The sequence below is a fragment of the Rhea americana genome, unplaced genomic scaffold (genome assembly GCF_003343005.1).
Source record: "Rhea americana isolate MKP2758 unplaced genomic scaffold, rheAme1 scaffold_62, whole genome shotgun sequence".
Taxonomy (NCBI): Eukaryota; Metazoa; Chordata; class Aves; order Rheiformes; family Rheidae; genus Rhea; species Rhea americana.
This window is the reverse complement of record NW_028186779.1, coordinates 2,893,000-2,909,934: the sequence shown is the minus strand read 5'-3', so window position 1 is coordinate 2,909,934 and position 16,935 is coordinate 2,893,000. Positions and strand designations below refer to the sequence as shown.

At 41.4% G+C, this 16,935-nt stretch overlaps 1 protein-coding gene across 1 annotated transcript in view; it reads left to right on the top strand.

The window, feature by feature from the left end:
• Positions 1-121: 121 nt before the first annotated feature.
• The window catches only part of HECW1 (HECT, C2 and WW domain containing E3 ubiquitin protein ligase 1), a 265,441-nt gene continuing 248,627 nt past the window's right edge, over positions 122-16,935 (top strand). The window contains exon 1 of the mRNA XM_085320214.1: positions 122-153. Coding sequence (XP_085176340.1) covers positions 124-153 — 30 coding nt within the window. The 5' untranslated portion in view covers positions 122-123. The remainder of the gene's footprint in view (positions 154-16,935) is intronic.

Genomic DNA, 16,935 nt, shown 5'->3' with positions numbered 1-16,935 from the left:
CCCGCAGGGGGCGGGGCGGGGCGGAGGCGCCCGGGCCCCTCCGGCCGCGGCGCGCTGACAGGCACCAAGCCAGGAGCCGCACGTGTGGGATGTAAAACCTGCCCTCGCTGCCGCCGCCGGAGCATGAGCTGTGCCCAGGCCGGCATTGTCCAGGTGAGAGCCCGCCGGCGCCGCGCCCGGCCCCGCTGCGCCGCGCCGGCCCCCCGTCCCCTTCCCTGCCCTCCCCGGGGAGGCGGCAGGAGCGCCCGTTGCCTCCCGGCACGAAGTGCGGAGCGGGATGGGGAGGGAGCGGCGTGCCCGCCTCTCCCCCTCCCCGGCCGCGTCTCCCTTAGTGGGGGGCGCCGGGCTGCGGAGTGGCGGCAGGCTGGTGTGTGTGTGCGCGCGAGTGTGTGTGCGCGCGAGTGTGTGTGCGCGCGAGTGTGTGTGTGTGTGTGTGAGTGCGCTGTCATTTCTCTCAGAGCATCTTCAGCCGGCGCCCGTGTGTGCGTGTCTTTGTGCTTTGGAGCTGGCGGATCTGTGAGGGAATGGGAAACCCATATGCGTACGTTGGATACTAGTGTGTGTGTGTGTGTGTGTAGGGTGTGTGTGTGTGTAGGGTGTGTGTGTTGGGGTGGGGGGCAGGTGGTGGGGTTTTGTTTGCCGCGGAGAGTGTGGGCTCTGCTGGGCTGTGTGCTTAGCCGTTGGCCTGTCACCTGGATTTTTTGACTAGCGAGCAGGTAGTGTAGGGTCGTTACTGCGTGCCAGCAGGAATTGACATCATTTGGGAATGGGGACGGATGTGTGCAGGCTCCGGTGAAGAGTCCCRTGCTGAATTTTTGGTGACTGTATCTCTTTCCTTTTAATGGAGAAACCCCCGAATCTRGTTCTTGGCTCCTTGACAATGCAGCAAAATCTAAAGCACAAACTGTCTTTTTTCCTCCTTTATTGCTGTAAGCTAATCTTATGATTTTGTATTTTGGTTATTATCTCATGTTATTACGTAACTGCATTTTTTTCATTGCCAATTAAATAAAATAGTTTAAGTATATTAAGAATATTGCCTCAGCCTGTAGCATTGTCAAACACTGCTTTTCTCGTTTCTTAACCTGCATAGATAATGGGTTTGTACAGACATGGGCACATACAATTTGTTTTGTTGTCTCTTGCATCGTCTTCTGGGTGTTTCTTTATAGTTGCGGAAGAAATTACTTGGCCTGTGTTTAGATTTTTGCATCCTGCTGTCTGGAGCTGCAGTAGTGCCTTAATTTTTTTTTCTTTAATGCTGCACTCAGCAGAAGTGCACAGGGAGGCTGTAGAACAGTCACTCAGACTATGCTCTTGTCCATATATTTAACAGCATACCATCTTGTTTTGTTGGGCTCCTAACCCTTTCTGAACACAGCAGCAATTAGGGGCACGGTGCTGCTGTGCCAGAGATGTCACATAGCAGGTGGTCAGCTGTGCCTTTCTGATTAGTACTCATACTAGGATTGCAGTTATTACAGTAATTCATTTTAGCTTGGGGATTCATTTTGAAAATTTGGATTTTCCACTAAGAAGGGATTATCGTTTCTCTGTCGTACATGTGTTTTGTGAAGAAACGGAGTATACGATGTATCCTGGCTTCTGTTTCTACTTCTCTTCTGGTAGTCTTTGAAATGCACACCCATTTGGACTACACAGGTGCAAAATTGTTTTTTTTTTTTTTTTTTCATGCTGGCACCAAAAGTAAAAGAGCAGCGTGCACTGAGTTAACACGCAATACTCATCCTGTTGATGAAGTCTTAGTCTGATACAGGAAGAAAGTGTGGCTGTCCTTACAGAAGTAACATAGGTCCTGTTTACTTGTTCACATAAGGAAATCAAGTGAGAACAAGCAGTAGTCAGATAGCCAGTATTTGTGAGGAGTGTCATGTGAATGTGTAGTGGAGGTCATGTTGTATGTGGCATGTGTGATATATATGCTAACGTGTTGCTGACATAGTGTGACCTGAGCTTTGGACTCCTAACCTTTTTAGCATCAATCAGCTTTTTCTCATAAGCTTGCTTGTTTGAAACCAGAGTGGGCAGAGCATGAACTGATGTAGTCAGTGACTTTATCAGGAAGTATAAATTTCTGAATGCAGTGGTGATTTATTTGAAGGCAAAGCATACAGTTGCATTCAGGACATCTCAAATACTCGATATAAAATTCATTTGCTCTGTACTTTAAATGCAGTCTAATAAACAGCTTGCTATTTTTTGTATTCTAGTAAATAACTGACTAGGAGTTGCTGTTAAACCAAAAATTGTATCTTGCCATGGTTTATACCTCATATATGTGGTGCTCCCTCAAGCATTCTTTGAAAACACGAGATGAGCCCTGTAAAGTTTCATGGAGTTCTGCAGATTCTACCTTGGATATTAAGTAGCATTTGTTCAAGGTAGCACTAAATCCTTCTTGTTTTGTTCTTTTGAATAGTCTTCATATAAACAATGTAATTACTTGCATAAATAATGCAAAGAGAAGGTTGGCTTATCTACTACTTTTTGTAAATGTTGCAAAAAATGTGTAAGTAAGTAATATAGAAGGGAAAAAAATCAGGTAGGGAATGTGATGTCAGGCCATGAATTTGCTTACCAAAGAAGTTATCTATTTTTTGAAATGATTGGAAATCCTGATTTTGTTGATGCAGGCATGAAGGTTGCCTCTGTGGTTTTGACTGGAGAAATGTTGCTTAAAAAAAAAATCACAAAACAAACAACCTCCCCATTCTCCTGCCAGTTAAGTATGTTGTAAAGTTCAACAGAAGGGCCTTTAATTACTAAAATAGTAATTACAACATCTTAGTTTGTAATGACAGACGTTGCCAGAATATCTGATTTGTCTTATGCTTGTCTTGAATTCACTTTTTTTTTCTTATTAAGTGTGTCTCTGATCTTAAGCCTTACCTACTTACACAGTTTCTCTAAAAGAGACTTCTAGGGGTATTCACAAGGACTGACTTTAGCCTGCAGATTTTAGCCTGTTTTTGTAGACCCCTGTAGATGGGAGAGCGCTTCAGCCTAATATAAGTGCTCTGGCTTGTTAGAGCTCCAGAGGAAGCCCATGAATACCTAGGCTAAAATAAACCTTTGTGAATGCCACCCAAAACAACAGTTATGGATGTCCAAATGTATAAGTGGCTTCCATGAGTAGATCTTGTCTGCTGCTGTGCCCACTTTCCAGCATATGTCACTAGGAGCCATCGGTGCACAGGGAGTCATTAATGCCTTGCCTGCTCCCAGGCTTCTGGTGGCAATAACATTGCTGGAAATGTTGCTGTGGCCTTTCTGGGTGTCAGCTGTTTCCCTTGGGTCGTTCTGTGGCAGTAGCTAGAGGATGGTTCTGCTCATACCCTCTTGTGTATCTGCCTATTAGCATTAAAAGAAATTGAGACGCCCCCTTTTCTTTGAGAGGTCTGTTATTTGTTTACTCTTAATGTCTTCCTCAGTTTTGGCAATAAAGAGATGAGTCAGTTTCACTTCTGCTTAAGACTTTTTTTTTTTTTTTTAACTTGTTTCTCTTGTAAGATTTTCATGTGCTGTTATAATTCTGCACTGTCTGAATGGCAAATACTGAAGGTTTTTTTATTATTCTGCAGAAATACCATTCTGCTGGCCCTAGATGACCTTCCTCAGGAAGATGAGGGATATATACATCACAGAAAAAGTATAAAGTATAACCATGAGCTAAGAGCAGACTGAGATACCAGCTGAGTTTTGAGGACAACAAGACATTTAAAATTAAGAAATGGCTAGGTTCTTTGACATACAGAGTCCGGAGTCATTTTTGTTATGTTCAATGAGTAGTGGCCAGGTAGCTGTGTAATGGGCTTATGAGTCATTCTTAATTTTTTGATCAGCTGTTCCACAGCTAGGATGTTGCATCTTCAACTTTGATGTGGGAGGTTTATGTTCTTTCAAGCAGTGCTATTTTTCTTGAGGTGCTTAAACCATCTCTCGGCAAGGTGTTGTCCTCTTCTCATCTCAGATTTTTGTGGGTTCATCGTAACATGGACAAGTAAGACTGGTCCAAGCTACAGGCAAAACAGGCTATTGTCATGTGCACAGCCTTTTCCCTTTGGAAGGAGGAAGGAGATGCATTGAGTGGGACAGCAGCTGATTGCTAAGGGTGGTTCCCCTGCTGCAATATCTTTTGCAGCTCCTATTTGTCTGGCAGCAACAGAAAGCCCAGCTCCTCAGGACTCTTCTACCTGAACCTCCTCTTGTTTATCTTGCCCTCCTTTTCCCTGGGTTATGAGCAGCCGAGGTTTGGTCCTGGCTCTGCATCCTTTTATTAAGACTATTGCCTACAATGCAAATAAATCTCAGCGGCTTGAAGTGACAATATGATGAACTATTTCTTTACATGTTTTTTAAGAAAAGGGGGAAATCCTGTTGCTGTTTTCTGGAATACTGAAGTAAGTGAGCAGTGCCATGCTCTCTGGGGAACTGCTGTGCTGTATTGTATTGCAAAGTTCTTTGAGGACGCAGTGCAGGCAGCATTGCCTTGCTGCAGAGCAGAAGGTCTGTGGGAGAGAACGTGTGCACAGCAGTCAGGAAGGCTATTATTGAGACCTTAKCCAAGGTTTCATTTTATGGATTTAGCAAAACAGGCTCTCTTTCACACTTTCTAGATATTTTTATATTTCTCTGCAGATGCTGGTAGAACACCAACATTTGTTTGGTTTGAAGCCTGAATGAAAATTCCAATCCAATGTCTAGAAGCAAAAAAGGGGGTAAAAAATGTTTATCTCAGAATTAAAATCCATTTAAATTTGAGAGTTGTTAACCCATGAAATAATGATGCACCGTAGAATGTCTCTTGAATTGAATCGCTCGTATTTAAAATGGAACACGCTCTAAAAATAAATGGGTAATTGCTTCAGTGTAGTCAATACGGAATTTAAAGATGACTGGCAGTGATTTGTCATCCATTTCTGTAGCAGGAGTCATCTGGGAAGTCTGTGATGTTAAAGGCATTTATTTCTATTAGCACGTTTTAAAGTAGTTTTGTTAATGAGCTCTTGAACACCAGGACTGAAATCTGTCATGTGACATAATTAATTTTTTCCTACTGTAGGAAAATGTGTGCCATGTGCACCTTCAATTACTGAATCAGGTTTCTCAGGTTCTAAAATCTGTGGTTCAACAGACCTATTGTTTCGGAGAAAGGAGAAGCATGCAGTTCTGGTGCTGCTAAAGTACTTTCAGACATCCCCATGTAAAATTCAGGATTGTGTCCTGCAAGCTTGGTAAGAGCTAATGGCGTGCTATCCACAATATGCTTTTTGCAGAGAAGACGACTGATCAATACTCTGCGCAAACATGCATAAGCAGAGTACAGCATATCCTATTTGCTTTTCATAAGGGGGAGAGGAGAGCAAGAAATGGGGAATGCCAGAAGAGAGACMACTGAACAAGTTCTTTCCTGTATAGCAGTGACATTCTGCTGAGTGCTTGGCTGTATGGAGTACACTGGTCAAGGACCTGTTCCCCGGATCCTAAAGGCGGCGGTGTGCTTTTATTCTGTTCCTCCCTGAAACAAAAAAGTATCTTGCCAAAGCCTCTGTCACTCTGACAGAGTGTATGCTGTATGGACAACTTTGCTAAGCTAGGTAAGAAGCAATGAAGATGGATCTAGTCCAGCTTTATTCATGAGCTGGATGCCTGTTGTACTTCTTGAACCATTTGAACTTGAATCTTCCTTCCAGCTGGATGCAGTGAGTGCACTGGGGGGGTTGCCTGCCTTGGTATCAGCAGTAGCTCTTACAAATGCTTGACAAAACAGTAGGATGGATGGGAATGTGCTATGGGGCCACACTGGTCCTGGGGCAGCTGAGTGCTTTTCTTCCAAATCTGAGCAGTGTCAAGATTTAGAGTACTCCTTTTGGGAAAGTAACAGATGTTTTATGCCTGCAGCCTTGGGAAAATACTGAACTTCTTAAAGTCGCATTCTGATGCAGAGCATCCATCAAATGTGAGTGTTTTGCTTGAATAATATGTTTAAAAAAGAAGTATGGGAAAGGCTTTAGGATTTTTAGTGTAGAAATATTTACTTTGTGTGCAACTGTGTGGTTCTCTGAAGATGAAAAAGCAAAAATTTACTCTGTGAAATAGCAGACTTTAGTTGTTGCATGGTTAAGGTGGAAAGAAAGGAAAAAGTGGATTCTTGGAGGCAGAATGCGTGTTTCTAAGCTRGTACTGTTCAAGATTCATGAAAGGCCCATTAGCCATTAAGTTTTCTGCAGCCTAGATTACAGGTCTGTGGAGGCTACATGGAGATTATGAGATCCTCTCATGAATTTAAGTTGTGTAATTTGACTGCACGGTGTTCTCGCAAGTTAGGTCAATACCATGGTTCAGAAATACTGCGTGTTTTGAGTCACAGTAGAGACCTGAAGCTGAGATTAAATATTATTGAGCCAAATCCTATTGTCTAAAGATGAACAGCACTCCTACTAAAGTTATTGGGATCTTTGCTTGATGAAGGGCAATAGCATCTGGCCTTCTGTGACTTTTATTTACAGAGCTCAAATATAAGGAATGTGTCAAGCACTGACACATTCTCATTGCTCTAACAGCGATCTAAAGCAGAAAGAACTGTGTGGGAGTTAGTACCCACCCCAAATGTTAAGGGACAATGAGGTGAACAGCTTCTTTTCCTGCTTCTGCTCTTGTTAGGCTGGAAAAAGATTCTAATGTGTAAGAGCTGGTCCTGTGACAGAACCCCTTTCCAAGACCCTTCTAAGAGTTAATTTACGTGATTTGTTTTCTTTCTGATTTCCACTTCTTAACATTCCTTATGGATTTTGCTTTAAGTGTGGAAGTAAATTAGCCAATTTTTACATGAATAAATGTCTAATTAAAGGTGAGATTTACCACTTGACTAAAGATAGTATTTTCTTATATTGGTCCAAGAAACCATACAGTGTTGTAAAACTATTATCTGCTTCTGAAATTTGATTTTGAACATACTCCCTCCTGTTCCTCCAAATAGGTCACTCTTAAGTGCCATCTTTGAGGATTTTCAAACACTGTCCCTCTCTGCACATCAGTTTGTATTCTCTTTAATAAATCATATATCTTCCGTCTTCCCCTGTTCTTTCCCCCCCACACACCTCCCCAAAGAATTTGGTAATTGCAAAGTGCTGTTGCTGTCTCCAACACACCTTGTAACAAATGTAGCCACTTCTTGGCCATGCAGTTTTGTCTCAGACAAGGACAACATGGATTAATAACTTGGACTAATACACTGTACCTAATAGCATGATGATGACAAAAAAAACCTTAGTTTCTGTATTTTAACATTTTTACTGGGACATTCATAATAAATTAAAAGTATCTATTACCTCAGCATAAATGTCTGAATGCTAAAGTACCTCTGTGTGCCTTTTGTGCTCAATTGTGTATAAAGCAGAAGCAGGTGCAGAGAGGGAAAGCGCCTATCAAAGTGCCTAGCTTGGATTACAAATCTGTGGTGTTAGATTTGTAATGTTGCTGTGGAGGGAATTAAAAAAAATGGGACTAGAGAGCAAAATAAGCAATCATGCTACAGGAAATGCAGCAAAATTGTGGTGGCAGCTCGGTACTGACTACTTCTGTGGCTTCAATTTGCAACTTGTGCTGCCAAGGTTTGGCTAGAGGTGGATCCTACAGGAGGATGGAAACAGATAATGCCTTCTGGAAATCTGATTTAAGGAACAACTACTAGATTTACTTGTTGGAGCTACATGGTAAATTCCTATTGGCATCAGCTGTGTTGTCTTGGGCATTTTTGAAGATCATCACAAGCTAATGGGAGTCTCTGCAGAACTTTCAGAAAGGGGCAAACTGTTCCTGTGCCCTTCCTCATTCCCTTGTAAGTCTGCTGGAACTTGACTCTGTGCCTCTGGCACTTAACTGCCTGCAAATGTGAATATTTTTGGGGTTGGAACTGGGTTGACTGTCCTGACCAGGCTCCTTGCATGAATGTCTCGGCCTTCCACATTCACCATGTTAAAAAGCCAAAAAATGTTAAGATTCTAGTTGAGAATGGTTACAGAAATGATTGTCCAAAAGAGGTTACAGGAGTTTTTTCGATTAGAGAAAAGAGAAGGGTTTGGGGCTATGGGAAGAGGTTGGATGTCTAACCAGTGTTTCGAAAGGCAATGCAAATATATCTGGTAGTCTGTTTAAAAATAATTTGGTGCCTTAGTTCATATCAGAATGTCTTTTCAGTGGTTATAAAATGTGGGTTTTGTGCGCAAGTGTATGAATWATGTGTTGGTAAAATATTCTGAAGTTTGGACTCCATGTTAAATATATGCTTATTTTGACCTATTTTTCTCAACCTAATTCTGCAGGCTCTTTGTGTACACACACAGTGTCACTTGCTTAACGAGTCCCACTAACTTYAGTAAGACAACTCACCTCGAGAAAGTTAGTATGTAAGTGGTGGTAGCAGGCTCAGGATTTGTATGAGATTTGCTCTCTGGCTAGCTYAGCAATGTAAAGACAAGCTGACCAGGGTGCTTGAGGAGGAGTGAACTGATTAGCAGTGTATCATCAAGTAGCTCAAGAAAGGTTCATAATGAGTAATCTGTCTGGCTGACTTGTGACATCCTTATAATAACTCTAAAAGATGGACAGGAGATCAATTTACTTGATGGCCTTCTAATAACTCACAGGAAAACCAAGTTTGTCTCCTTTAGCCACCTGGACCAAAAGGAATATAAATACAGTAATACTAACTAATTATCATCCCTGTGGGACCCTGGGAGGGGACATCCACACACTGAAGCTGGAAGTTATAGAAGGCCTTAAGCAAATGAAGGTCCAGGCTGCTAAGTCTGCATGGTGTTCTGTGAGCTTACAAGCTTAGGTCCAGGGATTTTATAGCCATGTTTTGTGCAGCACTGCACCAAAAAAAGGCATACCATATTAGCTTAAGTTTGCTGCACATTGCTGGCTCATGTGCAGGCAGTAGTAGGGCTCCTACTCTGTGCTTCCCAGTGCTTTTAATTCCAGTGTAATGCAGGCAAAGTAAACCTGTGTCTCTGCCCCCTTGGTGTAGTTATGCCCCCAGTTAGGTACAAAGCTGATTAACGGGTGCTTGAGAGGAGGTAGGCCTTCAGAACGGGATACACCAAAACCAGTGCACTGAGAAGGGCCTCTTGCCTTGGGATGGGGAGGAGCTGCCTTCTCCAGGATGGGGCACTCATTTCTCCTCTGCCCCAAGAAAGATCAAACCTAAATCTCTGACTTTCTGGGAACCTTCCCTAACTGCCTAACAGACCAGAAGCTCTTCTAAGTGTGTATGTGTATGGGACATGATTTATACCCATCTTGTCAAACTCATTATGTTTTGCATAAAGGAATTGAAGATTCATTGAGCAAGAGCAAGAGGAAACATAACTCTGGTTTAATGGGTAGAGGAGGGAATTTCTGGGTTCCAATGCTTGTGCCAAGGAGTGGTTTTATATTTTATGCTGAATAGCAAGTGGGATGTCAGGACTATGGTGTTTGAGATGCACAAGGGCAGAACATTAGGTGCCTGTGTACTGTCAATGTTGAAAGCAGGGCTCGAAGGATTGCTCTTTCTACTTTAATGCCCAAACTATGCCTGAGTCCTATTCCTTTGGTCTAGCCCGAAATACCTGTGTTCAGTATTATAGTTTTCTGAGCTCTGTGTTTATCCATGACTCGGTGATGTGTCCATTGGGAATCTGCTTGTTCTTATTTGACTTGTTTTAGGCAGTAATTTTCAGTGAGGAATCTTGGTAGTTAATGGTGAATATGAAAGCTTTGAGATGTAATTTCGTGTGTAATAGAATACAAATATAATTCAGTCTGTTGCTTATCAAATCTCTAAATATATATGGTATACAAGTCTGGAAACCTCAGAAGACCTTGGATCACAGCTTAGAAAGTTGGTGGACTTGCCTCTGTTAGTTTAGGAAAAATAGGGTAGGTGAGAGACTACTTGAAAGTGCTTTCCAGCTGCACCACTTAGCTAAAACCAGTCTTTCCATAATGACCTCCCTTGATCCTCTGTTCCCAGTCTCTAATAGGTACAGAGTAGGAGAGAGACTTGGTGGTCAAACAGGTCTCAGATGGACTAGACATAAAACAAAGATTTGCCATCAGAGGAATGTACTTAATATTGCAGTTGATGCTAATGAGTCAAATAAGCTCCTGCTCAGTGCTTTTTGCTTAGTTCTTTTGCAGGGTTGTCAGAAACAGGGTAATAAGCTCTTTCTGTGCTGAAGTCAGCAGCTAAATTCTGGATCTGCTAGAGGTAGCAGGTCTTCTGTCTAATAAAAAGCATTTTTATGTAATTACTTTGGGGAAAAATCATGTTTTAGGCCAGAGAGACTTGGCATTGAGTAGACTTTCTTAGAGACTGAACYGAGTGTGATGTTCCTCCTCTTGCCATGTGCAGTCCTTGTTCCTGCACTGTGGTCCTGCCAGGCTTACCTTCTCAGTCCAACTTCAGATGTGGTTCAGGAGCTCTGAATAGTCTTCAGCAGCCGTGAGCAGCCTTGCTGTGTGCTGAGTCACAAGACAGAGCTAGAGACCTAAGCGTTACTAGGATTTGTGTAGCTCCAATAGATTATTTGCTGAAAACAAGAGACTCCCTACCCCCCCCAATCGTGCATGTTTCTTCAGTTGTTGATCAAAATTATTTGATGTGGCAGTTACARAGACTGTGTAATTATGATAATCATTTTCAAATGGCTGACTGCTTGAGTAAAGATCTGAATTCATCTCCATGCAAGCCACCCTGAGGCTACCAAGCCTCTTTTCTTCGGTGTGTGTGTGTGGGGGGGGGAACTTAAATATTTCCTTGTATCTGTTTTCAAGAATACATATGTAATTATGTGCAGTCATTGGATCACCCTAACTTTGACTCCTTTTCTTTCTTGGAGTCTTACTCTCCCAGCAAAGAAAAGACAGGAAATCTGGCAGAAGCAATCCCATGAACTGCAAACGTGAAGCGTAATGATCTTCTTGAAGTAGTTCTGGTGCATGTACGTGTGGGAGGAGGGGAGGCATATTAAGTAGTCGAGCTGCATGAAAATTTGCCAGTGGAACAGTTTTCTGTCAAAAAAGGCTGTTTTAAACAGAATCAAACTGTTTCTCGTGAGAATGTGTCTGTTATTGCAGCTGGCAGCCATTCAGAGGACTTGGAGCCCTGCAGCCTGGTTTAATGATCAGATCCAGTTGGGAGAGATCGGAGATTGAGGTGTGGCAAGATTATTGTTGTTGTTATGCTTCAGCTTTGAGGAAAACTTAAAAATATTTCAATTTCCTACAATGCAGAAGATGAGACTTGACCTACTCTGCTTCATACAGTTACATCTTAAAAGCTATCTACCATCTCCAGTGCATATGATCATTACAATATTATGCTATTGTATTTACTTCATGGAAGCCTGGGGCCAGTCTCACTGCTACGCTGAGTTCATTTAAATCACTGATCTTGCACTATGGATGCATTTAGCCCATAAAGTCTTAAAACAACTCTGGAAAGATTTACTCTGTGCTTATATGGGACAGAAACCACAGAGATTCTTTTAGCTATCAGTTTTATAACACTCACATGTTAAAAAGCAGARATGTGTTAGCCTGTGAGGGGGTGGGGGGAACAACCCATGTGTGTTAGCTCTTTGGCTTAACAAAATCATATTGAATGGGGCCCCCATGTTCTTTTTTTTTTCCCCCTCAATTCATTTTTTCTCGTTTAGATACTGTTGTTGTTTTAGCAGGGTTATTTTTCTTCTTTTTTTTTCCTGTTGGTGTTAGGAACAAAAATTGTTCTTCTTTCGTCACTATCTCTACTTCCCTCCACCTCGCAAACAGCTTTATTATTATTATTATTATTATTATTATTATTATTATTATTATTAGTCACTTGAGGCTAATATGTATACTCTCCCAGTAGCAAGCCTATAAAATGTTTGGTCTTCAAATATAAGTTGGTGCAAATCAAGCATAGTTCTACTATTCAGGCCCTTTTGTTTTCAGCTGTGATGGGGCCTTCTTATTTTTGGTTGCAAAAAGGTCTGTACTTTGACACAGCTGGACTCTTTTACTTAGATACAGCAAAGGCAAACTCTACAGCAGAATGTTCAAAAGTGGCCTTAATCAAGGAAAGAAATGTCCTATTTTGGTTTTGCTTCTCCTGTGGCAGTCAAACCGGGCTTCAATGCAATGAACAGAAAAATGATTGCTTTTAATAAAGTCTTACTATTTTGAGAGCTTTTTCTCTCTCCTTTTGTGGTGATTAGTCTTGTTCCTACAAAGACCTTTTTTTTCATCCTTTGCCCTGTGGGTTGCTCTGGTGTGTTGGAAGCTGATCTTTTAGCTGCTTAGTCTATTGAAATGTGGATGTGGAAAGATGCACTTTTCTTAGTGTAAACATTCAACAGTGCATTTGTTCAGTGACTGAATAGTTCCTTGTTCAGAGCCTATTGTGCCATGATAATGTAGTAGTTTTGTCATCTCCTGCATAAGACGAAGGAAGAGAAGGTTATTTTTTTTTTAATTCTGATAATATTTTTCTTTTATTTAGTTCACCAATTTCTTGTGCTTATATGCTAGCATTTGGCTTCCTTCCTGCGTATACAGATATATTTCAGTCTTTCTCTGGCTCTACTGTGTGTCCTTTTCAATAGATGATATGTCCCCTGCTTTGTCACTGATTCCACTGCCCTGCTTAGCCACATAGCTGGAGGCAGGCTACTCTTGACTTGAAGTGCTCTATCATCTGGGCAAAACTTGTGGGTGTCAAATTTCTTGTCTATCCATGGACAAAACTGAAGAGGAATAGCAGAAGGTCTATCACTGTACTTAATGCTTTTATAGGGTGAGTGTAGATAGCCAAGTATTATATATGAAAAATAGTTAGATTTTGAAAAATTCTTTCTACCCTTTCTGTTAGGGTATCCTGCTGTCTGTGGATCAAAACCAGAATCTTTTTGAGATGACTGTTATGCTATTCCAGGAGCATTTAATGTTTCTTGATTTAGGGACCATGTATCTTCAGACCTTAAATGCTTTCCTAGCAGAGATGTGAACTTCTTCTTAGAAATGTCATCCTGTATCTGCTATACAATTATTTGTGTATCTTGATTGTTTCCAGGCTGTAGAAGGAAGTATCTTTACAAGCACTTTAAAAAGATGTAACCTGGCCCTGCTATTGAAAGCAGCAGTCCCTGAATCACAGAATGATTGAGATTGGAAGGGACCTCTGGAGATTGTCTAGCTCACCCCCAATTTTCAAGGCACTGACAACTAAAGCAGGTTGCTGAGGATTATGTCCAGTTATCTTTTGAGTATCTCCAAGGATGGTGACTTATTTCCCTACAGTGTTAAAAAAAAAAAAAAGGAAAAAAAAAGAATGTTTTCTTACATTTGTCTTGCATTTAAATGGAATTCTGTGTGTCAGGTTCTACCCACTGCCTTATGTCCTTTCACTGGATGTCACTGACTGGAGTCTGGTGTCCTTACTGCCTCCCATCAGGTATTTATACACGTTGATAAAGCCCTGCTAGAGCCTTCTCTTCTCTAGGCTAAACAATCTTCAGCACATCCTTTGGCTTTTTCCAGACAGTCTTTGCTGCATGTTACTCATTTTCTTGTGTCAAGACCTGCATTTGTGTGGCCCATGGAGAACTGCATCACGGAACTGATCTGGGTTGACAGCATTTTTGAATCTTTTATGCCATGTAGTTTTAACCCAGATCAGGTTCACTTAACCATTCTAAGAACACTTATGCCAATGCAAGGAAATAGGCAACAAAGGATGGGAATGAGGAGTGGGAGGAAGGCAAAATGCTTCTTTGTGAAAGCATCAGTTTATGCTATCTCTAAGCAGTTGTGGAACTGTGACAGTGGTTACCTGTATGGACTATGAACAGATCTGAAGGCCTAAGGGGTAAAAATCTTTTGGTTTAGATTTACCAAGAAACCAAAGCAACTAAGTAGGCATTTTAGCGGRAATCACAGAATCATAGGATCAGTAAGGTTGGAAGGGACCTCTGGAGATCTAGTCCAACCTCCCCGCTCAGTAGGGTTACCTAGAGCATGTTAGACAGGGTTGCATCCAGGCGGGCCTTGAAGATCTCCACAGAAGGAGACTCCACAACCTCTCTGGGCAACCTCTTCCAGTGCTCCGTCACTCTCACAGGGAAGAAATTCCCCCTCACGTTCAGGCAGAACTTCCTGTGCTTCAATTTCTGCCCATCACCTCTTGTCCTGTCGCATGGGACAACTGAAAAGAATTTGTCCTCGTCCCCTTGACACCCTCCCTTCAGRTACTTATACACACTGATAAGATCCCCCCTCAGTCTCCTCTTCCCCAGGCTGAAGAGGCCCAGCTCTCGCAGCCTTTTCGCGTAGGGCAGATGCTCAAGCCCTCTGATCATCTTCGTAGCCCAGCAATTATATTAAAGTCGTGAAGCCACCAAGAAAGTTGGTTGGCAGAGGAGAGCAGGGGCTCATCTATTTTTTTGATCTTGAACTCTTTGCTACCCTTGATGAAAGGATTGCTCTCTCCTCTTCTTCCTCCCCCTCCCCCCAATTTCTGTGCATTTTTCTTTCCAATGTTAGTTTCTTAGCCTTTCTCCCTCTGTTTTTGTACTGTGTGGTAGACTTGAATTAGCGTAAGGCCATGATGGGTCAAACAAAAGATTGGTCCAGTCTAGCGCTCTCTGTTGTCGCCAAAGACGGACTTAAAAGGAATATGGCAAACACTTTTGTCTTCTATGAAAAAAATCATTTTTCTGTAATATTATTATATCTTCTACCACAACATTTTCTGCTCAGGACCATTCTTAAAGGAATGTGTTTTTATGTACTTCTACTCTTCAATCAACAGAGGTTTCTTCTGTGAATCTGTCCACCCTTTCCTTTGAACCTATCTATACTTTTATTATTGTTTCGAAATGAGCTTCACAGCTCAACTGCACGCACTCTTTAGTTTGCTGTGAGTCTGGCTCTGACTTTCTTGATGCTCTCTCATCTCAAAGAGACTCTATGGCAGTTGTGATTCTGTGAACCTCTGTCATATCTTCCCTCAAGTGTGTCTTTTCCACTCTAAAGAGTCCTGCCATAATCAGTCATCCTTTATACAGGAGCTACTCCATTTCTTTGATTATCCTTATTACCTTCCCTAACCTTACCTTACTCCCTAGTGTGCAATTTTGTTGTACTCCTGTGTATCCTGTGAAGTCCCATCTCACTGTTACTTCATCTGGATACAGTTCAGTTTGTTTTATTTGTGATCTCTTTCTGTCCTTCCTCTTCTTCACAGCCATCCCTATTTGTCTTGGACGTGGCAGACTTTGAGTTAGTCTTTGACTTTGCCAAGCCAAATTCAGTTCTTTTGTCATGTTATTAAAAATGCTTTTTTTTGTTGATCTCTGTAACCAAAATCCTTTGTCCATAATTTGATCTTCTTTTCCTTTTCTGTTGCAGCATTCACCCCATCAGCTTTCTACAAGTTAAAATTTTGATGAGTGCACTTTTATCCTCTGTTCCATTTGAACCCTTAGGTCAGCTTTATCTTATCATTTTATCTTCATGCGTCTGCTGAATACCACTAATTCTTACGTACATGTTCTCATGTCTTCCTTTCTCTTTTTTGTCTTGAGAATTAATGTGCTTGAAGTGTTTGATTTCAGCCATTGGCATGGCAAYCCTTTTCATGCCAGTTTCTCTACTTGTTGAGCAAGCAGTAGAAGAATGCATGAATAGCTTATTTTCTTCCTTCAGAACCTTCCCAAGTGGCTATCAGAATAATAATAAAAAACTGCTGCTCTATATTTCTTGTCTATATAAGGTTATCAGTTTTTTGGTGTATAAGCCATAACTGGATGTTTTACAGCTCAGTGCTATATCTTGCCTATTACTTGCTAGACAATGGTTTTTGTACCACTAGACTTAGCATATTAGAAGTTGATACGATATTCAAATCTTCAAAAACTAGAAGATCTCAGTAAGTTTGGCTTGGGATTTCACACAGAACAAATTGCTTATCAGGATTGAATGACTGTTAGAGGCTGCTGAGACGTTCTGTCATTTTGGGGGATATTCTRAATATTGGACTCCTCCTAAACTACGGATTACATTTATTTCACCTTATTTCAGCTGTCGAGAATTGAGCCATCTTGTGTAAGTGGAACATCTAGCCTTTCTAGTAGGGAGAGAGGTGGGATGGACCATTCTCTCTTTTAAGATGAGCTGGATCTTCTGGTAGGGGTGCTGTTCTCTCTAGAGAGAACCTTGATACAAACATAAGCAAAACGGTTAGAAATAAGTAACATAAATCTCACTTTGTATGTCTACCACAGGGTTTTTCTCAGGTAGCACAAAACTGGAATTGCTGGTCAATATTCCTGTACTGATTCATATAAACATTTCCTTGAGGTGCRTGTTGCTAACATGGTTCACTTCTGTCTTCCTGAATGGTTTAGTTTTACTTTAACCGAGTRGCAGCATATTATCCCATTCAGTAGAAGATGTCACAAGGCTGATTTGTAATCATGACTGCATAACTATGCAGGGCAACCTTTTTGGAAAGTACAAAGGGTAGTTAGGTATTCAGCCATTATTTCTGTCAACAAACATTGAAAAATAGTGAGTGAGACTTGCTAACAATGTAGAAATTTTAAAAACAAAACTGATGGTTTGGAGATTGGAGATTTCTCTTCCTCTTGTGGGAGTGGGGTACTTAAACGGTTCACAATTTGAAGACCTTTCACCACATGGTGGTTAGAGATTGATTCCTGAAAAGCAGAGCTGAAAGTTTTTTTTTTTTTTTTTTTTTGATCCTGTGATTACAGGAATTACAGCATTAGGAGAAGCAACAATTTGTATTAAGCTTTCAAGATTGCTGTTCCTACTGGAAGGCGTTTAGATTTGGAGGCCTTTTCTCCTTTTTGCAAATGA